Genomic DNA, 24,913 nt, shown 5'->3' on the forward strand with positions numbered 1-24,913 from the left:
AAGTACAATGCTGTTAAAAGAGAATAAATAGATTTAATGTGTTAAAAATATAAATAGTGAGTTTAAATATATTATATTTCATTTACATGTTGAAGTGAATGTTGTGATTTGGTGTGCATGATTTGCAGCTAATTGACACTGGGATATCTTGTGTGATGTAATTCTATTCATTTTGCAATGATTAGACAGTGTGTATCTTTCATGATTGATATACTAAGAGTGGAAATGTTAATGATAGTGATGATTTAAGGAGATCGATAGAGAGAAAATTATATTATAACATGCATTCTTCGCTGTTTGCATAGATTGGTTTTTTACCCAGACCGAGTCGATCTGGATCTGAACTTAATGTTCAGTGGCGAGCCAGTTTAAATGGAAGATTAACTGTGGAGGAACCAGCAACGCGGTGTGGCCAGCCGCAGGATCCATCTGCAGAGCACAGCATCGTCGATTCCCTTTTCATTAACAGACAGATAAGACTAACACTCAAAATCTACCCGGGTACTTCGAACACAGACATTAAAGAACACACACTCATACACAAGAAGACCTTTGCTTCTTTCCCTAAAGGAGCAGTACGCATTGGACATTGAACTCTTTATTTTGAAGGAACCTCTATTTTATTTTATTTATTTTTATGGGCCCATTTATTGTGCATTTGTGCACACTAGGAAGCCGGCTTAGGTAGGCAGGGTTTGTAAACTCATCTTTATTATTTTGTGAACAATACATTGAATTCAAACCATTCCGTTGTGTGTGTGTGTGTGTGTGTGTGTGTGTGTGTGTGTGTGTGTGTGTGGGGGGTAATTCTGCTGACACAGGTTTTCAGGCTCTTCAGTCGTTCCTAGACCTTACTGATACTGGTTCAATAAACAATCTATATACTTACCTTCGGTAACCGTTACATTGTACATTTCAGTTTCCTTTTCTACTAGATGGCTGCATGAACCTTAGAAAGGACTAAGTTATGACACTCTCTCACACCTAAAGACCATAATATAGTTCCAGGCCTTTCACATGGTTTCAGGATGAGAGTCACTGTTGACAACCAACAATGTTTCTATTGGTTATTGATAATGATTATGTTCTGGAACAACACTTGCATGAAACAAGACTAAAGATTACCTGCCACCTCACAGCTTTGGGCTGAGACCTGAGTTTTTCTATCCTCCCCTCGTGTTAGTTGCATTCCCTCAGACTGCCTTCAGTTATCCAGTTCTCCAGATAAATGCATCCCCTATTGCACAACAATCAATGCATGTGCAGGCAAAAAGCTGGATGAGCTCTGATGTTCCTTATGTGGCACGTCCGTGTCTTGGACATACTTGATATCTAACTTAGGAGCACACGCTCAAGTGATGCAGATCTGTCCTGAAAATCTGATTCCTGTGATCACACACGATATGAGTCAAATGAATCAGCTGTAGATATTGTAAACGTAGTCCGCCAGGGGTCTCAAGGATCTTGACAGCGTCAGAGTTGTTTTCTAGGGATGTGTTCTTCTGGAAAAAGCTCTCTGATGTTCCTGGAATCTGCTGGAGTCACTCTTCCAGTGTAAGTGTCACAGCCCCGAGTGCTCAGATTCCATCCCGCACTGCTGTTGCCTTCGATTTCCATGTCTCACTTCCTCTTTCAGGCCTCGGTGTTTTCAAGCTTCTCGTCTTTATTCATCTCAGTGTTGCCTGAGATTGCTGCATCGATCACAGCTGCTTCCTTGTGGAGTCTGTCACCTCCCACAGTGTTCAGCTAGTTACTCCTCATCAATGTATCAGTCTTTTTAGGGTCTTTGCTCCTGACTTGCTCCCGCCTTACTTTAGCATTCTTGTTGTACCTGATGAATCTCTTGTTGTGGCACAAAATTCTGCTTGTGGACAATGCAACACTGAGTGATCAGACGTTTCTTTGTGGGCTTTGATATTGGATTGAAGGGGTCCCACATCCTCTATATACCACCCCTTGTGCTGTAGCATTTTAGGTTTTATATAATCTGAGTCCATACTTGACTTGTTTCACTAACCTGCATGTCTTCAGCATGTCCTTGACCCAAGCATTTGACATCTGACACCTGGCTTTATTTCTATTACTACTACTACTACTGTCATTTAGCAGAGACTTTTATCCAAAGTGACTTACATATGAGAGGACAACACAAGCACAAAATCACATGGGAGGGTACAGCTAGATAAGTGCTCATATGCGTCTTCCCTGAGGTGGGTGACTGGAGATTCACCCTGGACTCAAAGATCTGATCTTAAATCAATGAAGGTGTCTTGTCTTGTTTGTCTCAGTGTGGCCTTGTGACTAACGGAAGACCGTTCCGGGGTGCAGCATCTGTCTTGCTTGATGGATGGATAGATGGATATAATTATAAATAAATAACCCGACGGGAGGCAATAAGCCAATAGTGCCGGTCTCAGAATAAAGACCGACTCATTAGTGTCAGTTCTGGTAAGAATGAGACGTCACTGTGGAATTGATGCACGTCCATCAGAGGACATATACTGGAGGACAAGGAACAGCCCCCCCTCTGGGAGCCGAGCATCACGGCCAGTACAGCCAGACCGGCGCCTCTGCCAGAAACACTCGATGAGATGCTTGAAGAGTGTGGGAGAGGAGGAAGACAGGAAACACTGGCAGAAATTACAGAAGTGAAACTGTAATAAATAAATAATAAAAGCAGAATTCAAGAGGAGAAAAAAAAGCATGAAATAGTTTGTACTCAAATGGATCAGGAAAAAACATAGTCTGTGCTCATGCTGACCTGACAGTCTCTTTGCTAAATCAGCTCCACGAATCACTAACATGTATAAAAACAGCTTGATGACACTGACACAACATTGTTATCCACTGGCGAAGGTTTGAGTCTATTTCAATGTCGTTATCTCACCGGGCCACTGCTTTTCCTTCTGCTGTGATGAAACAGCAACTCGGAGATGTCTTTTCTACATGTCAGCAGGGTTGATATTTGAAAATAATCAAATAATAAACTCATTGTTATGAGCACTTTTTCATTATCGGTTCATCAGTATTTAATACTTGTCTTTATATCTATTATTAGACGATGAATCCTTAAATACATTTGTTTGCATGAAATTAATTAGTAAAACAGAATGTTGTGGCTGTGGTTATTCCTGTTGAAATACATGAGGAGTATCAGAATCCCCGGGAAACGGACGTGGTACCTTGAACATGCTTCAACATGACCAAACAGCTGAAAACCTGGAAACATTTCTTTTGCTGTCGAAGAAAATAAAAGACCCAAATGAATGACTGTAAATAGTGAAATCTCCCTGTGGGGACATTGTGGTCTGAAGAAGTATCTGATGTGAGGAAATGTGTTCACTTTAATAAGGAATGATTCACTCAGTGTGTCAGACTCAACATATTTAACTTGATGCATTGCTTGCGATCACTGCTGGGATTCTGATTGCTCAACTTATCCGGCTGTCTGACCTGATTTGCTCTTGACAGGGTAAGAACAGCCCCTAGTGGATCATCGCCCTCACAGCAACAGATCCAGGCTTTGAAAAAAAAAATAGATTAAAAAGAAAATACACAAACAGGCTTTTTACGAAATCTCAAGGAGGTGGGAGGTTTGGATGAGGGGATATCTTTGAGCTCAGTTAGGAGATTCCAGGACTCCCAGTTAATCAAAGCATCAGTTTACCTCTTCCTCCCCAGGAGCTGATGGTTGAGTCTAAATAAAGCTGAGATGACGGCATCCTCAGTAAGTGTCTCTCTCCAGCTCCAGCAAGCTGAGTCACTGGGAGAGCTCATGAATCAGAGCGTGGGTGGGCGATCCTTTGGGACGGGGGTATTTTCTTCAATTTCCTCCGCTCAGGAAGAGAGCTTCATTTAATTCATACCACCCCTTCTCTTCCTTCTGCTAACAGGATTCTACCCGCAGCCCCAGGGTTTACCTCCCTGATGTCAGATGTCCAAATGTCAAAACTCTGAGCTAGAACTAATGATGGAACCCCCATGGCCGAAGGCCCAAGTGGGATTGTGTTTTTTCAGAACATGGGAGGAAATGCGTGGGTGTCCCTTGCTTTAGGTTTTATCCCCCGTCTGACCCTGTTTGCAGAGTTCTTCCCTAGTCTCGAGTACAGCAGGAACAGTAGAAAAACCAGGGTCCCGCGGGAGATTCTCACAGCTGCATGTTGTCTGCCTACGGCGCAGAGAGCACACCGAGCCTCCTCTGCAGCTCGTTGTGTTCTCTTTCAAGTTTAAATCTCCATAAAACACACAAAACTGTGAAAAATCTGCATAATCATGGCCACCCTATTATCTATGAGGTGGTTGAAAGTACATGCAAAGTAGGTTAAAGGAAAAGTGCCGTCATCGCAGTGACACGGTTTGTCTCTCCCTACAGAAAATAATTCCTCTCAGAATACACAACACTTGCAGATAAAAGGCAGTGACCTGCGGCGTTCAGGCGGCGGGCTTAGCGTTGTTATCACAGGCGAGAACGCAGGCCGTCTCTCTGGACGGGGGACGCTGCTCTCCCGCTGGCGGCGGCCCGGCGCTCTAAGCCGCTACATTGGGCTGGAGATTTGAGCGGCGAGTGACCTCAGATGCGAGGAATGTTTCATCCGCGTGTCCGCGGCCGGGGCGACCGGTCTGATGTGCACGGTGCACGGGAGCTCTCAGCGAGTGAGATCAGAGCCAGCGACATTGTGAAACATGCTGAGGTGCAGGGGTTCTGTAATCAGGGCTAGGGAGGGGGTTTTGCAGGGATCAATAATGGGTCACGTTGATAGAAACTGGTGGATTGGTCAATTTAGAACTGTAGAACTGCCGGTTGGGGGGAGGACGACCTACTACTGCTGTCATTTCACACAACTATTTCTTGTTGCAGGGAAGCAGTAGGCATATCAGCATTTACCCTTGTCAGCACAACATTTTCAACAAGAAATTTCCATCCATCCATCCATTTATTACCTTCTGCAAGCTCAGGTCTCAAGTGCAACCTAAACAGAAAAGCCGTCCCCTCCCCCCAGCTACCTATTCCAGGTCCTCCAGGGGAACAGTGAGAGGTTTCCAAGCCTGCTAAGAGATGTAATATCTCCAGTATTTTTCGGGTTTGCCCCAGGGCCTCTTTCCGGTTGGACATGCCCGGAATATTTCTGCAGGGAGGCATCAAGGACGCATCATAACTAGGTGCCCGAGCCTCCTCCTACGGTGGAGGAAAAGCGGCCACTCTGACTACAAATGTCTGAACTTCTCACCCTGTCTCTCAGGGGGAAACTCTTTTCTGCTGCTTGCACCTGTGATCTTGTTTTTTCTTTCTGTCCCTACCTACAGTTCATGATCATAGGTGACAATAGGAGCATAGATTTCCTGGTAAATAGAGAGCCTCAGCTTTTCACCACAGCTGACCACCTGCAGTCTGCATCCCTGCAGACGCTGCACTGATTGTCAATATTCTGCTCTTGTATCAATCATTAGGCCAAGTCAATCCAAGTTTATTATTATCATCTCATTTTTATTTTTAATTAAGTATTATTAGCATTAGAATTAGAATTATTATTTTAATCTGCTTAGTCCTTGTAGTTTCTTGTATAATGATAATAATATTAAAGGGGACCTATTATGAAAAACACATTTTTCCTGCTTTAACATATAAAGTGGTCTCCCCTCAGCCTGCCAACTCAGAGAAGGAGGAAAGCAACCAAATTCTGCAGTGTCTGTACAGCCGCCCAGATGAGCCATCCATTGTGATGTGGCTTCTACGAGCCATTCAAATTCTGCTCCCTTTCGTTACGTAAACAAAATGCAAACCACGGCCACAACTAAACACTGTGTCCTAACTGCATGCGAGCGTCCGACTATCGTGACATCGGACGCTCTCTGTCCATCTCCCTCCAGCAGCTGCCACTTTATTGAGGTTTTTGTAGTGAAATGAGGAGGAATCATAGAGATAACTTCTCATTTCAACTAACTGGATCAGCCGTTCCCCATCCATGACTGTTTCCTACAGCGCTTTCAACCGGCTTTCAACCGGCTTTCAATCGGCTTTCAACCGGCTTTCAACGCGAGGGACAGGCAGAAAATAGAAGCAGGGCGTCCAGTTAGGACAGTCCTATAGAAAATAAAGCAATGGAATTGATTTTGTCGCTGACGCTCGCTCGCATCGCATGCAGTTAGGACACAGTAACTCCGCCGGCCGGAGCTTCGGCCATTTTTTCATAGCGGTCTATCGCGTCATTCAGGCAGACAATCAGCACAGAGCCTCATTATCATAGCCCCGCCCACTCAGAATCCTGCATAGATAATGAGGTTAGAGAATGGGAAGATAAAGACATGGCTCAGAGGCTGAATTTCTAATTTATCTAGCAAAAGCAATCAAAAGCTTGTTTTTAATACATTCAAGGCCTGTTTAAAATAGGGATTAGATGCCATAATAGGTCCCCTTTAAATGCATCTTTTGCATGGAGATGCAGTTATACAGTAGAGTTTGTCCCGTTAAAGCACCATACAAAAAACGTTTCCAATTTGCTTTAACTCAGTGTTCCCTTTATAGACGTGGAGATGAAGCCACTTTTACACTGTTGATGTGTGACAGTGCTGTGAAACAATACATATCTGGAACAGATAACAGGAAGCCGCCATAGTTAATTCCTTAAAAAGAAGTTGAAACTGATAACTCTGTTGTGCTGCTTTTTCCTATTTAAATAAATAAACAGAGCTTTCATGGAAACTTGTGGAATAAAACAATGGCTGGCAGGATAACAAAGTGCGACACCGATGTCCTTGGGGGCGCGCAGGTCATTTTCCAGACAACAAAAAGTTGCAGAAATCAGAAGTGGGAACAACTACTGAAAGGGATTTATATTCTGCTCAGCTGACCCGAGTTGCATCTATTCATGATACAACCTCAAAGTTTCTGAATTAGTTATAACAACTTATTTGATCAGTGTTCAGTTATATATAAATAAATCTGTTGAGCAGATCTGTCACTCTACTAGAAACAGACTGAAAATATTTCAAACTACTGACCTTTCAGTCTTGTGGTTTTACATCTGTACTATTAATTTAAAGATCACAGCCCACCTTGCAATGTTTGTGTTCAAGAAACCTCAAACCAACATTAACAGCGCAGCAGTTTAGACGTCCAGTATACACGTTGTTAATGATCTGTTCTCTGAATGCATTTAGATCAGGCTGAATAATTGTAAACAACACTCTGTCTTATATTGTAAGTTCATTGGACCATCAGGAAGCTTCTATGAATCTTCACATTGTTGAAATGTTATCTAAACCATTCAGAGATCAGCTGAGGGATGGGCATTTCCCATCATTCCCTGAGGTTGTTGAGGCCTCGACCTCCCTGTATTATTGTCGTGTGTTTGCACGATGGCCGAGCAAACTGAGATTAGGGTGGATAGAAGTCTGACGGGGATGTCTGGTGCCTGTGAGCGCTTCTGCGCAGCTCTGCCTCTTCTCCAGCGAGCCAAATGTTGAGGGCAGGAAAAGGACAAAGATGTCAAGTAAACTAGAACTAGACTAAGTTTGCATTCATGACACTGGCTTAACATGTCGAGCCTGGGCACAAGAACCCATCATATATTATACAGCATATCATACTGTATGGATTTAGATTTTTATGGAACTGAAGAGTAGGACTTTGTCCTTCCTAAATGGCTGTGTAATTTACTAAGGCTGTATTTAAAGGTTGTCTTTAGTTACAGTATCTTAATGTAAATTACTTAATTTGGAACTAAGATTCTCAGTGTTTAATTAAAAAAAAAAATGATGATAGTTCATGTCTTAGAAATGTTGGTGCCACTTTCATGTCGCTGAGACTTTATACACCTTCACTCAAGCACAGAAAAATCCATACGTCTTCATACTATGTGCCCTTTCTGCATGAATATCTTGTCAAGCTAAGCACATAGATCAGTTTCTATATTACAACCAAATAAGGTTACTGCAGAAAAAGTTTTCAGAAGGACAAGTAAAATATCCCGACATTCGATGCAATAAAAAGCGATTTCAACTCTAAGTAAGTTGGATTCCCTTGGCAGGAGTCAGCAATCAAACTTTGGTAACTTAGAGGCTGCCCAGCGGCTCGAAGAAAATGAAAACCTTGTTGATTGGCTGTGGATCCTGCTATCCCTCTGCACTGGGCAAACTGGAACAGCATAGAGGCAAATATCTGCAGCACAGCCTGAGCTGACGTGCATTTCTCCCAAAACCTTTTTATGAAGGAATGAAATTGACTGAAAGATCATTCTAACTTTCAAACTAACCGATTGTAGGCTTTTTTTGGGCCGTTTGTATCCGCAGGCCTAAGGTTGGTTTTACATCTCTATAAAATCATGTAAAAGGGATTCCAGTGTTAAACACTGAACAATTCAAAGCCACCAATTTGGTATTTTTAAGCATAAAGTTGGTAATTCTTCATTGACAGTTTTTCTAAATTAAATAAGTAAAAAAAAAAATCTCTTCTGATACGGTTTACTCACAGATTTGTGTCGGGTTTCCACTTTTCCCGGAATTCACGCTGCAGTTGGAGTCGGTGTCTGTGGTTGCGTGCTCTGCTGTGAGCCGTGTATTATAGTTCTGTGGTGGGAAATCGGGCAACACAATAGAATCTTTTATTTACTTTGGAAATAGACATGAGTCATGCTGGCATCTAACACACCTAATACCAACTATAAAAAGAGCCATTTTCACCATTTCTGGTGCTTTTCATGCTGAATTAATTACACCAATCTCACAGAATAGCACAGGGCGTGATTTCCAATTCACCGTTACGGCCTTCTTCCTTGGTGAGCTACGCTGCTGAAACTCATTTAAAAAAAGTAAAAAATAAAAGAAAATGAGTGGAGCACTTTTTGTCTAGTGACTAGACTATTTTGCTAGTTTTAAAGAGTTCTGGTGGCAGCTTCATCATGTCATGGAGATGGTGAGATTTTCTTCAAGGAAAGCTTCGACGTTCTGAGAACTATGTTAATTTGTTTTCGTAATGAGAGTTGGGAGAAATGATTGCTGCCAGCATGTCATTTCTACAACAATGAAGGCCCTTTATTAGCCTGCTACCTTACCTCAGCAAAAAGATGGTGGTAAGAGGTTGCAAATTACTCTGCTGTTTTCAAATTAAAAAACCTCAAGCTTACAAATGACCCAGATGAACACTGTCTGCTCACGTTGATAGGAACATCACACAGGAAATCAAAGGACTTTGCACATATAGAGCACATATAGATCAATTTCCATTTCCAAAGCGTGGCATGAAGTCCCATGCAGTCAACTTACAATTTTCCTGGAATTAATAGAAATTGTAATTATTCATTGCTTGTGATTCTCTGCATAATACATTGAAATACAAGTTTCCCAAACATTTCAACGAGCTCGGATATGTAACAGACTCAAAAAGTAAGCAGTAACAGAAGCTGAAAGCAGCTGAATGATGATGATTAAGGCATGATAAGTGAAGCTTTTTAAAATCTGCAGCTGTCATTCTGAGCCGTTTGCTGCAGGAAAGGTTAAACATATTAGCTGTTCATAAAAGGCAACATCACCCGCTGCGATGCAACCTTGAGTTGCACTCTGCTGCAACACAAACTTCACTCACTGGCGACACTCCACGTCAAATTCTGCTGTGCTACATAAAAACCCTGGTTTGAATGAGCAGAAATATGCACAGTTCAGCTTTAAACATTGAGAGCAGGGCCCCTCAAGAGGCCACTCCAAGGACTGACGGGACGGATCCAGAGCCTCTGGTGCTGCCCTACTTTGTTCTTACTTTTACTGCAAAAATAAACATACAGAAGGTCTTTAGTGTATGATACGCCCTGTGGGGGGGGGGTGTTGTTGCAGGAGCAAGAAAACACAGTTACAGAAACAAACCCGTACATGATTCTTCATTGTGGGTCAAGACACACTGTTTAAATCTTCATGAGAACGTGGCCACAGGTGGCCCACACCAAACTGACTGAAGCCTGAGCGATAAGATATGTGTTCACACTCGTATTTGTGTTCAAATGTCCAAGTGTGCAACAAAAGCCCCCTCAAAACATATTTCCAACCTGGTATTGGTCTCCATCCGTTATAACAGATGGAGGTTGGGGACTTTCTGGTTTCACTTTAGGTCAAATACATTAAGCAGCATGTTTATTTAAAAAAAGGGGTGTGGTCTTTTGATTGGCTAGGTGTCATCACGTTCATGTCTTGAGCTGTGAATGAAGACTTAACAGCATAATTATTTGTATGTTGAAGAGATTATTGTGCTGTTGATTTTACTAAGAAACTGGCTGTGGGTTGGGCCTGGAAGAGTCGGAGGAAAAAGCTTAGCAGCAGGCAGCTTGTGCGTTGGCTCTTTGGTTGTCAGCCGTCATTTCTGGCATAACCGTTTGGAATAGCTTTTGGAGGTGCAAGCAAATCTGCAGCTGCTCTGGCTTGACTACTGTAGGTGGAATGACCTGAGAGCCATGCGGATCATTTCAGGACCTTTTCCAGCATAATCATCCAGCGACACCTGTAGGCTTGCCCTCGTGCTCTCACAGCACTTCAGATATTGTTTCGGTTATGAGGAGGTTTGTACAGATTTGACTAGACTGAACACAAATAATATTAAATAGCAACAGAAGTTGGTACAGACCAATTGAAAATAACCAACTGACTAAAATAAGGTGGAAACGTTCCAGCCAGCTTCGCAGATCCTAGTGAGAGCCTTAAAGCAGTTTATTTGACAGTTTAAGCAAATGGTGCATTTCAACATACAAGAAGACACAACAACAATCACATGCAGCCCAAAACAGCAAATCAATAAATCAAGATAAACAAAAAAAACTACAAAGAATAAGCAATTTCAAAAAGACTCCCCCCTTAATAATAGCGACGGTTACGTTGGAAGACCAAACAGTCCATCCGCTGGTTTTATTCAGTAAAGAATGCACAGATGCGAGCAGGTCATTGAATACAATTATCTAAATCTGACCAATGATTTGTGCCATGCACAAATAAATGTGTACATTTCTAAACCTTTTATTCAGTGCATACCATTCATTCATTCTTTATTGTTGTTTCAATCAAACTTTTTCCAGTCAGTGCATATATTAGCATTTCAGTCTTGGTCACAGCAGGCAACAAACTAGAAAAAAAACCTAATTCACATCATCAGTCAGTCTGTGTACAAAAGGAAGTATTTAAAGGTTGTATTGAGGCTTCTGTTGTTGCTAATTAACTCCTTTTATATAGCCCGGTGTAAAAACAAGCTCTCACAAAGTTCTTAAGGAGTGGCTGCTTCAATCTCCAAAAGCTGAATACTTCAAAACACACTCCAAAAAGCTCCTAGTCTTATACACATGATTGGACTCCCTTGACATGGCAGAACAGCAAGGCTTTCATTTCCTCCGCTGCCAACAATGTGTCCCTCATTTCCGCCAGACGTCCTTTCTCATGTACAAGAGCTGAATTCAGAGATACCGCTGGAGCGAGGCTGCCTGCCGTCCAAGCTGAAGAAGAGACGCTCATTACTCAATGGATTTATTTGGCAGCTATTATATTAAATGACTCTTGTTTTGATTTGGTGCACTTGAATCCATTTCTTGTGGCTTTAACTGCAGCTTGTGCTACTGGGTATTAGCAGGGTTTCCTCAGTGGGGACTGATTAGACGCTTAAGTGAAAGCCTACAAAGTAAGTCATCCCAGATAGTCGCGATAAAGAGGAATACTTTTGGCTAAGATGTTTGTAGATTTATTGACTTACAGTACAAATCATTCAAGGAGACGTTAATGTTTGTCATCAAGAGCTCCTCAGCACTCCTCAGACATAATTCATGCTTTGAGGGGATTATGTTTCGGTTCTAGTCAGTTAGGTTTGACTCGGGAACGTAGACCTAGAAATGTTTAGAACTGGAAACATATTTTATCTGCTCCTGAAGTTCAGCGTGTTCTCACTGAGCATGAGAGATGTAGCAGACTGGTAGATAGGACTGGTGTTACTAGTTTTCATGCGGGAGATGATTGCATAGCCGGGCAGCCACCTAGAGAGGAAGTGCTGCCGTCTTTATTGCATTTTTAGCATTCCTACAGATATGAAATGGCACAAACAACTTCATTTCACGTGAATGCAGGATTTGTAGTTTCTCTTACAGAGGAGCATATCCGAAGTGCCTGCAAAGCAAACTTTTATTTTGAAGTTGCTGATTTTTTTTCGTTTGGATTTTATTTAAGTAAGTAAGTAAGTAAACTTTATTTGTAGAGCGCTCTTCACAGACCATGGTCACAGAGCGCTTCACAGTTAAAATAAAAACACAGTTAAGGGATACATACAAATTTAAGATTAAAAAGGCCAAGACAACACATTTACAATCATAACAGCCCCAAGATAATTAGGCAAAAGCCTGCACAAATAAAAAGGTCTTTAGTTGCCTTTTGAAGGAGTCAACAGACTCCATGGAACGCAGAGAGACTGGAAGATCGTTCCAAAGCCTGGGAGCAACGGCCTGGAAGGATCGGTCTCCTCTGGTCCGGAAGCGAGTACGAGGAGCCATCAGCAGATTCTGATCCACAGACCTCAGAGCCCGAGCTGGGGTGTAGGGCTGGATCAGATCGCTGATGTAAGGTGGAGCCTGACCATGCAAAGCTCTGAAAGTTAAAACCAGAATTTTAAAATTTACCCTAGAGGAAACTGGCAGCCAATGAAGAGCTTTGAGAATAGGGGTTATGTGTGACCTCCTATTAGCGCGGGCCAGAATTCTTGCTGCGGAATTCTGCACTAGCTGCAGGCGAGACAGCTCCTTCTTGTTTAGACAAGAGAATAAACTGTTACAGTAGTCCAAACGCGAGGACACAAATGCGTGAATGACCAGCTCCAAATCCTTTTGCGACAACATTTTCCTGAGTTTCGAAATATTCCTCAGATGAAAAAAGCAATTCCTTGTCAGCTGTTTGCAGTGTTGCACTAATGACATGTCTTTGTCAAACACAACACCCAGGTTTCTTAGGCTCGGTTTAACAGACTGGCCCAAATCACCCAAATACTGGTTAATCCCAGGAATGGAGGCATCAGGGGCAATAACCAGGGTTTCTGTTTTGTTTACGTTTAGCTGCAAGGTGTTCACACTTAGCCATTGTTTTATCTCCACCAAGCAATGAACTAGGGAATTTAGCCTGTGGAGCTCAGTAGGCTTGAAAGAGCAGTAAAGCTGAATATCATCAGCAAACATGTGGTAGGAGACATCAGGAAAACTCTGGACGATTTTTCCCAAGGGGATCAAATACAACAAAAATAATAAAGGACCCAAAACAGAACCTTGGGGGACTCCACACAACAGATCTGCTGACCCAGACCTTATTTGGTTAGCTGTAACACTAATTCACAATTTAATTTATTATTTTTTTATTTAATTTATTTATTAAAATACCATTGCCATTGTGAATTAATTTATTTAATTCACAATCTCAAATCAGAAATGTTTGGGACATGAACCCTGATATAAATCCTGGTGCTATCACATACTTTCTCATCCATGTTATAAAATACAGTATATTTAATAATAATAATAATACATTTTATTTGAAGGCGCCTTTCTAGACACTCAAGGTCGCCGTACAATGGTTAAAACAGTGCAACACAGTAATAAAAACTAGGGGGTAAACGAATACTCAGATTAGGTTAAAATACAACAACAGCAACGACACGACACAGTGCAAGTGAGGTCTGAGGGAGAAGGCATATTTTGTACTTTTGTCTGAAACGCATTACCATGACGGGTTTGTTTTGCGTTATGATATAAATATCCTAATCAGCATTAAGGTACTTTGTGCAGGAACTAAAGGCTGCGTGTGTGTCTGTGGCGGGTGTGTGCAGGCAGCAGGTTCACTCTGGGAATCACTGCAGGGATCTGGGTGTGGTGCTGGGATATTGTTTCTCTGCATGGGCGCACACACACACACACACACACACACACACACACACACACACACACACACACACACACACACACGCACACACACACACACAAAGCCAGCCTTTTTTGTGCCCCCAGCAGAACTTGTTTCCAGCCTGAGCTCCCTCCCTGTCAGCACCCTCGTTTCCTAAACGTCTTCCTAATTTCACCCTGTCAGAGGGAAGCGACGGGTTGACAGATCCCCTCTTTGTCCGGGCCGGCTCTGCTCGCATCGCGCAGGTAGCGGACTCACTGAGGGGCCGCGTCGTCACTGAACTGAAAAGGAAGTTTATTGGAAAGAGGAGGTGGAGAAAGAGGAGGAGGAGTCGTGGGAGGGGCTTCATCTTACACACATACAATGCTGGTCTGTGTGTATATCCAACTGTAAATGAATGTGTGTGTGTGCACATGGTGCATCACAGGAACCAAAACACAGGAGTGTGTGGTTAGAAGACCTGCAGTAAAGGAGAGGGCAGGAAAGTGACCAGACGTACAAAAAAGAACCCCAGACGTTTCCTTTGAAACATTTACAGAACTCATTTTGTCAGACTTCAGGAGGAGGCCGACATGGACAACCCCAGGTCTATCCAAAACGAGATCACGTCTCTCAAAGGTATTTTAAATTCTTTGTTCAAATTTACAGCACAAACCAGTGTCTAGAGAAGAAATGGGACAGGGCGTTTTATTGTGTTATTGTTGGTGTGTGAGAAGGGAGGAGTTCCTGACCCGATTCATTGTCTGAAAAGCCAGAGTGGCTCCTCCGGCTCAGACACTTTTAAATCAGCTCTCCCTACTTGTTTTGGACTTCGTCTCCAACTTTCAGCTGCTTAACAGTGAGAAGTGTGCCACTGTTTCCCAGCTTGTGTAAACAGATAAATACTGGAGGAGAACGGCACCCTGGTAGTTGATTGACCTAATACTGAACCTCACATTTGCCTTGTAAAACTGCCATGCAAAGCTGGAACATCATCTTTACCTACGAAAATTAAATGATGAAGCTGAGCTTTATGATTTTTCAGCTTGTAGGTCAACTGTGAAAATGTGAGGTTTAGGTTAGGTTAGGTTTAGGTTAGGTTAGGTTAGACATGTTGTCTGTCAGACCTTAACTTTTACCGTGAAACCAGACAGGTATACAGGTATGTGTTCATTCTGCTGGAAATGTCTGGTATCTGTTCAGGTGCCATAGCTCAGAGATGACATTGATAATGACTAGGTTTGTTTTAACTGTGGATGGCCATTCTCTCGGTTATTCTGACGTAACCTTCAGTAAAATTACAAAAAATAATTTAAAAAAGGATAAAAGAGCGCCCCCAGAGATGTATGACATAAAAAAAGATGTATTTATAGCTTTAAACAAGTGTTTACACGAATATTTTAGAAGATTTGGCAGCCAACCAGGTAGAGGTTATTTGTATAGAACAGATCACTGTGCTGTTTATAGAACTTGAAAAATATATCAAAATGAAAATAGAGGAAAAATGAGATAAAAGTAGTAATAGTAGCCTGTGTGCGCAAAAATTATTACTTGCAGAGTAAAGGCTGTGTTTAGTTTTCCTGCATTCCTAAAGAAAATCTATCAGCTCTTCTAAACTTTGATAAAAAGTTGACACCACATGCATAAATGATGTTTACACACAAACAACCTGCACCCCAACAGGAGGGGTGTACAGTGACGGTTCATCAGACCATGCAGTTGAAACGCAGGAATGTGACAACATTTTACACAAAACACAATAGTTTCACTTTAACTCTATAATTTTTGTCTGATTTTGTGTCTTTTTGTAAATTATTTTTACTGTTTTTAATTTTTTTTTTAGTATTAAAAAAAAGATTCTCGCTTATTTGATTGTGCGTGTGTTTTGGTGTGAAACTCCAGCTTCCTCTCAAAGTCCAAGAATGTGTGTCGATTCGAGATTCTGTGTTGATAATCTGACTGAGTTTGTTGTTGTTTGTCTCATTTATGTCTGTTTGTCTCTGTGACTGGTGACCTGTCCTTGGTGCAAACCCCTCTTACATTTCCAGCCTCACATCAGTTTTGGAGTTGCTTTCTTACAGTATGTCGTCTAAATTTCTTACGTACGGCTTTTGTAAGATCCCATCTCAAACATGTCAGTCAAGTTGAGGTCCGAATTTTAACGGGATCATTTTAACAACTTGATTCTTTATTTTTCTGTTAAGTATTGTAGATTTGCTGGTGTGTTATCCAAAGTACATAACTCACCCAGCTTTATCTGTCAGACAGATGTCCTCACTTTTGCCTCTAGATTACAGAATACAGAGTTCATGGTCAATTCAAGGACTGCAAGGTTATTAAAAAAGGAGGCTTTCTCCTTTCAAACATTCCAAACTAACTAATGATAATAAAACATTTTATCTGCAAACTCCTTTCAAAACACAAAAGGATATAAATAACAGAATAATAACAGAATAACATAGGACAATGTAATTACAAAGAGCATGCTATCTTGAACGTGGGAGTTTTAGTCTGCATTTGAATGGAGGGAGAGATTACTTGTTGCCAATGTGGGGAGGGAGTGATGGTGCTTGGAAAGGCAGAGGGCACAGTGAGGCTGATGGCGGAGGATAACCTGAGGGAGCTGGAGAAGGGGGCGTTGTGAAGGAGAGCTGACAGAAGAGCAGAGGGGAGGTTGTGCATGACCTTGAAAGTCTGCAGGAGGATTTTGAATTCTATTTTGGACCTGGAAACAATGAAGCTGCTTTACAACTGGGCTGGTGTAGGGAAACGAGGGGGTTTTGGTGACGACTCAAGCAATTGAATTTTGGACCGTTTGAAGCTTATGGAGTAATTTGTGAGGTATACCGCTAAAGGAGAGAGTGACACTAATCAACATGGGGGCTGACAAGGCTGTGAACAAAGATAGAAGTGAAACTAGGTGGTGAGGGCGGGGTGGAGATGATTAATGTTGTATAGATTAAAATATACCAGGTAATATTATTGTGGTGATAATGATAATGAGCTAATGAGGATGACACCCAGGCTCTTAACCTGGGAGAAGGGGGAAATTAGGGAGTTGTTGATTGAGAAGATTGTAAACTTTAGATCATTTAGATTAGGTCCCAATGAGACACATTTCAGTTTTTTCTACTGTTTAGTTTTAGGAAGGTTTAGGTAAACTATGATTTTATTTCAGATTGGCAGGTGATAAGGGTCTTCCCTTATCACCTGCCGGATTTGGTTTTCTGTAGAAGTAAAGCTGGGTGTCATCCACAAAGCAGGGGAAATGGAGATTGAATTAAAGTACATGATCAAGAGAAGAGACCCCAGGACAGAGCTCTGGGGTACACCTAATGTAACGGGGGAGGAGTGGGATCTGAAAGAGCTGAGTTGGATGAACTGATTGGGGCTCAGATGCGTCAAACCAGTCAAGGGGGGTGTGAGTGATTTCAGAGGAAGATAACCTATTGAGGAGAATGCTCTGAGAAAATGTATCAAAAGGCACCACTCAGAAAAAGAAGTTGAAATTGCCGCCATAGGAAGGTCAATAGCGATTTTCAAATCTTTACTATCCTGTTCAGTCTTTTATTAGTTGAAACCATCGTGCACTTTCACATTCAACCAGTAGGATTGGGGATGTGGCTCTTATTTATTAATTCATGTATTTACGTTTTAGTTTCACTAAACATGTTATGCTTCTAAGGTCACTTATGACGTCTGATTTCTTTCCAAATGATTCAAAGCAACAAACTATCAAAATATCTCCTTTAGGTAAGTTTATTTAAATACATTTGATGAGCAGCACTGGGCTATTTCATACTATTTAAAGTCATACAGATGCACTAAAGATGTGCTTAGCTTTTCAGACACTGCTCCTATGTTTTAGAATAGTTTGTGTAAATGAATGAATTATGAATCAGTGTGACTTATCATGTGCACTTTTCAGAAATTATAGGGGTCAGTGAGGTCTTTTCAGGAAGCTACTACTACTACTGTCATTTAGCAGATGGTTTTATCCAAAGCGACCTACATCTGAGAGAACAGACACCATTTGTGGAGCAATTAGGGTTAAGGGCCTTGCTCAGGGGCCCAAGGTGGTTCTTCTTGGTTGCCATTCCGGGGCTTGGACCTGGGATCCTTTAGACTCAAGCCCACCTCTGTAGCCACTAGACTACCACACCCAACTGTCAGTGCTGAATTACTGAATAATGGTGTAGTGATAATGACTTTTTTTTATTTCTTTTTTACGAACACTAAAATATCAAAAAAGTGGTTTCAGCCATAAATCTCCTGCTCACATGACTTTTTTCCCTTAGGAAGTGTGTTCGCGCATGACTTTACTGAATTATGGATCAAAATTCCCGGATCAAAGCGTGAGGGATGATTGGATTAAGCAAAATTCTCAGCTCTCTTTGCCCGTGTCCCAGAATACGTCTTTATTTGATTACATCAGTGTCTCTATCAGACATTTCTTTCTGCAGATGGTGTGAGTTTTATCACGCATACACTAATAGGAAACCATTCATTGAATCTCATAACGGTGGAAAAGTAACACTGGGACTTAGAGACTCATGTAGAAAATCTCGCTGCATTTGGGACTCATTTATCTTTCTTTTTTTGTTTTTCTAAGCCTGCACCGTCAGGATGCTTAGGGCGGTGACGTAATGCTGTTTTACAGAGTCAGATCTGTTCAGAAGATGTGAAGCTACTGTTCCAGGAAACCGTCAGAGATAGTGAACGTGTAATTGATGTGATGAGTTCAGTCTTCCTCTGCGTCTCAACTTGCAATCCGTGGATCAATTTTGTTCTTCCTGCAATCTTTTCCCATTATTTTACCTGGTGACAGATCACCACATGCTGCTTCTGTGAGTGACAGGATGATGTAATATCCTGCAACTGCACTATGTCAAATATGGTTGGCCTACGTGGACCAAAGTATAATAAGAACATTCTGCAATATGACTATTTCTTTATACAAGTATATTGTTTAGTACTGAATCTTTTAAGCACGGGGGATAATTAACATTCTGTAATACTGTTTCTCTGAGTATGGGACCTCGGTAAACTGTGCATTTATAGCTCATATTTAAACTCTATGCATATGTAGATGCACTGCTCTCATAAAATGTTATTTTTGTGTTGTGTGATTTTCATCACAGCTTTAGAAGCAAACTGTCAACCACAACAGCTGTAGCAGCTTGTGTTTTATTTCATAAAACGCAGAGAACCATGGGAACATCCTGGATGGCATCTGATTAACTCATCCAAACTATCCTCAATCCTCACAGATTTTATTACACTGCTATTATTAAAGCTATTAGAGCGACTATTAAAGCAACACTGTGGAAGATTTGGGTTTTTGTTCTCAGGAGCCTGATTTCTTGCCACTGTCATAAATACAAGTCACGAATGACCCTAATATAAGTCATTAAAACAGCAGAGGCACTATGGAACTATGATTCTAAGGCGAAAGATTTCTGCAGTGTTGCACTAACTTCATGAAGCTAATTAACATAAGTAACGTCCACCATATGGCAGATTAAAATGTCCTCACATAAGCATTTTTGGGTTTCAGTTTCTAGATATCACATTACTGGAAGAAACCAGAAGACAGACTTTCTTTTCCTGTTGTTTCATTACCAGGAATTAAATGACATCAAAGGTACAAGGTGAGGTCTGAAAGAGTTTCCCGTATGTTAGTGAAAAAAGTCAAATCAATAGATTACCTGCATATAATTCCAATCCTGGAGATAAATACGCACACTATGATAAAGTAAAGTAAATTAGGGAAACATACAAGTTAAACTGTTCATTGATGCAGTGGATCAAAGTGATTCTGACCTGAAAAGTGATCATGACTACAACTTAGCAACGTACAGTAAATACTGTAAATACTGTAGTAGTGATTTTGATTAAGTTCTCATCAGAAATAACAATAAACCTTTATTTGTCTAGCAACTAAATAACAGTCATAAAATGAGGAATTCAGTTCTGGCAGCCACTTGGAGCAGTGCCTCACGCTCTCTTTCACCCCTCTGCATACTTTACTCCAGTTACTCCAGGCTCTCGCCTCTCTTTAAGGAGGAGGACGTTCTCGCCTCTCTCAAGGCTTCTGACATTTCGTACCCCCCAAGCGCGCTCTTGCTCTTAAAATCCCAGCTCCTGCTTGGCTCCCACACTCAGTAGACTCAGGTTCTATGGCGGGGGTTTAATGTTTTGGTCATCACCCCCAAATACCTCCATGACTGGCTAACAAATGGAGATTGATTATTTCGACACACAGACACTCAAACTAAATTTAGTGGCTTGCATTAAGAAAACAAAAGAAATATAGCAGTTTCTATAGCAATACTTGGGGGTTAAATCCCAGAAAAAACATCAAGAACATTTGTCTGACTTCAGTTTATAAAAGAAGTTTGACACCACATTCCCAGCTAGACTTAATCACTAAGCAAAACCACAAACTGTTTCCTTCAGCTCAAGTGTCAGACTGTAGGTCAGTAAGAACGGAGAAGTGTTTCTCATGTGCTGAACCCCTTCTGCTTGCATGACTGAAGGAAACAGCTTTTATCGTGCAGGAAATGTTCCCAAGACTGGAAACACATTTGTATTTCGTTCCAGAGTGGGGAATAACGGACGTTTTCAGTCGTATGTGTAATTTCACTAAAACAATGTCAGATGTTCACAATCACAGTTCAGAGGCTGAATAAACGTTTCACTCTAAAATATCCTGCTGTAAATGAACTGGAACTGAAAAGATGGTCACAGTAATGGTTAGTACCATCGAGTGTCTGGACTGGTCCCTGCACTCAGCCGTGAGCTCTGCGGACGTGCGTCACTCTGCATGTGTCAGATGCACATTCATGAGAGTCAGAGGGAATTCCCTCACATGTTTTTGTGTTGCCTGGAAATAGCTTTTGCCAAAAAAAGTTCCAGAATTTTGGCCTCTGACCATCCTGACAGTCTGCATCCTCATTTCTGATTTGCACCGTGCCCATATCCAGACTTCCCCGTGCCCCAGTTTGCTGTAGCTGTTTCCTCAGGAAAAAAAGGCAAGGTGACAAAGGTGACACTCTGCAGTCTGATGTGAATTATGTGAAACAGTTTCCCAACACTCCTGCAGTTGTTTACCCCAAACCTCTCAGAGGTGACCATATTTGCTCTGCAAAAACTCAAAATCTTAACAAGAATATTTGTCTTATTTTCTAGTTAAAATGTCTCATTTTTAGTCAAAAAAAATCTCTTTACACTTAAAACAAGACTCATCACTGGAAAAAACAACAATTTTCACCTGTTTCAAGTAGATTTTCAATTAAAATAAGTAGAAAAATCTGCCAGTGGAACAAGATTTTTTTTGATAAATCTTGTCCCACTGGCAGATTTTTCTACTTATTTCAAGTTAAAATGTACTTGAAGCAGGGGAAAATTGTCAAATAACAAGTTATTTTTCTGGTAATGACTCTTGTTTTAAATGTAATGAGATTTTTTTGACAAAAAATTTGACATTTTAACTAGAAACTAGACAAATATTCCTGGTAAGATTTTGAGTTTTTGCAGTGTGTCTCCCTGGTTTTGTCACAGCATTCTAACATTTTTACCAGCATGAGGTGATTTGTAAAAAAACAAAAGGTGCCATAAGCGGTCTTCTACTTTTACATAATGACAACCACGTCTGTGTTTCCACGATTCTCTGAATACCTTTGGAAGTGTCTCACCGTGCTTCATGTGGAGGACAAATGGCCGCAGTACCAAATTGCCTGGTTTTCTTATCGCCAGTTTGCTGAAAATAGAAAACAGCGCGTGCATTCAGGGAGGTTTCGGGCCTGTGTTTGCTGCCAGACGCGCAGAGGTGTCACAGCATGGGATTATGATGAATGTATTATCATTTGACAACAGAGTGAGAGGTGGGATAAACTCTGCCTTACAATGCAGCACTTTATGGGAACTGGGACAGTGTGTGTGAGGGAGGTCTGTCTGGTGCACACACACACCTGTGTGTTTGTCCTGTCAATCTATCCTGACATTTGGTAACATCTACGTGTTACTTTCCATCATGTCATGACTAGTACCTTGTTCTGGTTCCACTCTCATGAGGTTCCACAACAAGGTACATCCAGCATCCCATGCCTGACCCATCTGGATAATTTGATACTATTACGTTGGTGATATCAGGCCAGTGTCTCCATATCCACAGCCGGTGGCTGGATCTCTCAGCAGTTTGTTCACCAGCTCTTTCATTGTTCGTCTCAGTGCCTGGTCCCTGATTGATGCCTTCTTGCGTGAGGAGTTTTCCTGTTAAACTGGCTCCAAAACCACTGCACCCCATCTCCACTAGGTGCACCTTCACCTTCTTGAATCAGTTTCTCTACTACCGCTGCTAGATCGGCGTATTGCGATTTATTTAGGGGCGTACTATGAGCTGGGCCAGAGGCCTGAGTCTGGTCGCTGTGTGGTTGTTCCAGTCTCTGGAAGGAAAATGAGTGTCTGACATAGATCCACTCGCTTTTTCAAGTCCCAGGCGGCACTCGGTGATCTTATGTCGGGTGGTGAGAGGTACAAGTGCTTATCTCCTTCCCAGAATATCTATTTTTTCTAATTAATTTTTTTTTCCATCAGCAATTTCACTTAGGCCATTAAAATGATAGAATGCTGCTGCACTTGTGTCAGCCTGTGATATTGGCTCTTGTAATGTTCTGCCTTTCTTTGTATCGTCTTAACATTTTTTATTAAGCCTTTTTCGTCTTTTAAAATGGTCTTTAAAAATATTTTCCTCTCCCAGTTTGAATCCTCTGTTTCGGAGGATTTTCTCTTGATAATTCCAACACCTTCCAACCTGTTATTTTGAAGAACAATGACATTTGAAAAAGTTGTCATAGTTACTCATAAAAAAGCTAATTAAACTTTCCAAAGCCAAATTACTGGCCTTAGTAAGAACCCGAGGAGGATACATGAATCATGTGGAGCCAAGGCAGATTTACTCATTTTTGCAATCTTGCTGATGGAATAGAAAGCACAAAGGCCGGAAGGGAAATCTGCAAGAGGTTTCTAAAGTATCAGGAAGTTGTAGCTCCTAAAATAGATACGGTTGCTTGTGTTATATTATTTTGCCTTACGCTGGCATACAGCAGTGGTAAAGTCATACTCCTTCATGTCTAAATAAACATTGATGCGTGTTAAGTGCCACAGTAGCATTGATGAAATCACTGTAATCCATCCTGGCTCTAATTCAAAAGTCAGGATCTTCCTTTAGTCACAAACACTGAGTCTTTGAAATGTCCTGTTTCTAAAAGTGCCAAAAAAGGCAGCATACTGCTTGGGAGAAGCTGTGTGTCAGGAGATTGGAATGACACTGACTAATTAAAGCTTTGATGAGAATAAAGTAAAAATTTGGGAGAGCACTTAAAGATTTCCCACGAAGATGTTCTGCTTCTGAACTTACAGCAATGATGAACAGCAGGCCGCTTGAACTGGATCTGTGAAGATAAATCATTGTATTGCAGCTCTGTTCATATTATATTACTGATATGCTCTTTACTCCAGTACATTAATTCAAAGAAATATCAAACAAGTGTTTAACTTGGCCACAGCTGGCCAGTAGCAGAGACTGAAAACCGGCAGCAGATTCTTGGATGATGTTTAAACAGGAAGTGTGCTACTTGCCAATCTACATTTTATTTCCTAGAGAAACAAATCACTTGTAGTGTCAAAGGTCTCATTTATCACAACAAACAGATGACTCGTGTGTTGGGTCCCAGTCCAAACTGACTGCCCCCAGATCCCAGTCTTCTTGCCTTGATGCCAGACCTCAGATGACCAACACTGATTATTTACCAGAGATAGTTTTGCATCGCAACATTACATGTTCTATACATTCCTCTACTGGAGGCTAAGCAAGCTATCCCGTCCTAAAAGTCCCGTCTAAAATAATAACAATAACAGCATCGACACACTGTAAAGAGTTTTGCCAGACTAGGCCCTAACATTTTTTATATTTTATTTATTTATTTTACAAATTACAAATTTAACAGGTAATTCGGTGGAGTTTCTGATCTGTTACAAGAGCTTCATGGCTTCATTTGAAACCAAATTGTATTCATACTTTTCCCTAACTCTCCAACGGTTTGGTGATATCCTGGTGATCATCAAAGAGGACATTGGTAAAGAATACATTTCAGAAACCGCATAATTGCCAGTGTACAGGTAATTTTACACTTTTATATTTGTAATTAATGGCCTAGCATAAAATGTACCATCAGGAAACACTGTCTATCTCTGTCAGTCTGCTGTCTACTATCACCCAAAAAAACACTCAAAAAGGTGAGTTTCCATCAGCAGGGGCCATAGTAAAACCTTTTTTTCCCTCCCTTTGTCTGCATCTATATTAATGGTTGATACCATGTTTGGCATGAGCTAAAAGCTACATATATATGCACTTTAATCTTGCAACAGAGTCTTTGTGAGTGTGTTACTTTCATCCGCCCTCTTGACAGTCTACCATCTTTTTTTATTTTAGTTGTACTTTTATTTTATTTAACCCAAGGAAAAAAAGGACTAAGATCACCAACGTTGAGACACGAAAGACCAGGAAAGAGTGGGACATGAAAGAGCAGGGAAAAAAAGACAAGACAGTGATGGGTGCAGTTTGGTGACTGTGTGATGTGTTACAGTGTATGTGAATGAATGTGTAACATGTTGTGTTGGAGTAAAAGGTGATATTTAAACATAGGACAACCAGGTATTCATAAACAGAAGAGGACAGAGAAAGAGTTAAATTTTTGTGTGGCTTGTGTGTATTGTGTGGAATGTGTCTGTCAAAGCTTGGGGACAGCACTGACACATATCAATTACTATACATTTATCTTGACTGCTCATACATATGCAAATATACCCATATAAAGTCATATACATGCTGTCAACTAATGTATGTACATATTCATTGTGGAAAAATGTGGAGTTTTCAATAAAGACAATGTGAAAGTAACACCTTGTACCACCTGGTGGTGGTGGTGCTCCACCTTCACGGTTTGCCAACCACCGATAAAGGAAAATATAAAAA

General features: G+C 41.2%; 1 protein-coding gene across 4 annotated transcripts in view; it reads left to right on the top strand.

The window, feature by feature from the left end:
* Positions 1–24,913, top strand: part of plecb (plectin b) — a 145,865-nt gene that overhangs the window by 31,270 nt on the left and 89,682 nt on the right. Inside the window, exon 1 of one of the 4 annotated variants that reach the window (XM_061716311.1) lies at positions 14,361–14,514. The exons of the other annotated variants lie outside the window; for them this stretch is intronic. Coding sequence (XP_061572295.1) covers positions 14,469–14,514 — 46 coding nt within the window. The 5' untranslated portion in view covers positions 14,361–14,468. Of the gene's footprint in view, positions 1–14,360; positions 14,515–24,913 lie in introns of those variants that run through there. 4 annotated transcript variants of the gene reach the window in all.

The sequence above is a fragment of the Cololabis saira genome, chromosome 3, assembly GCF_033807715.1.
Source record: "Cololabis saira isolate AMF1-May2022 chromosome 3, fColSai1.1, whole genome shotgun sequence".
Lineage (NCBI taxonomy): Eukaryota > Metazoa > Chordata > Actinopteri > Beloniformes > Belonidae > Cololabis > Cololabis saira.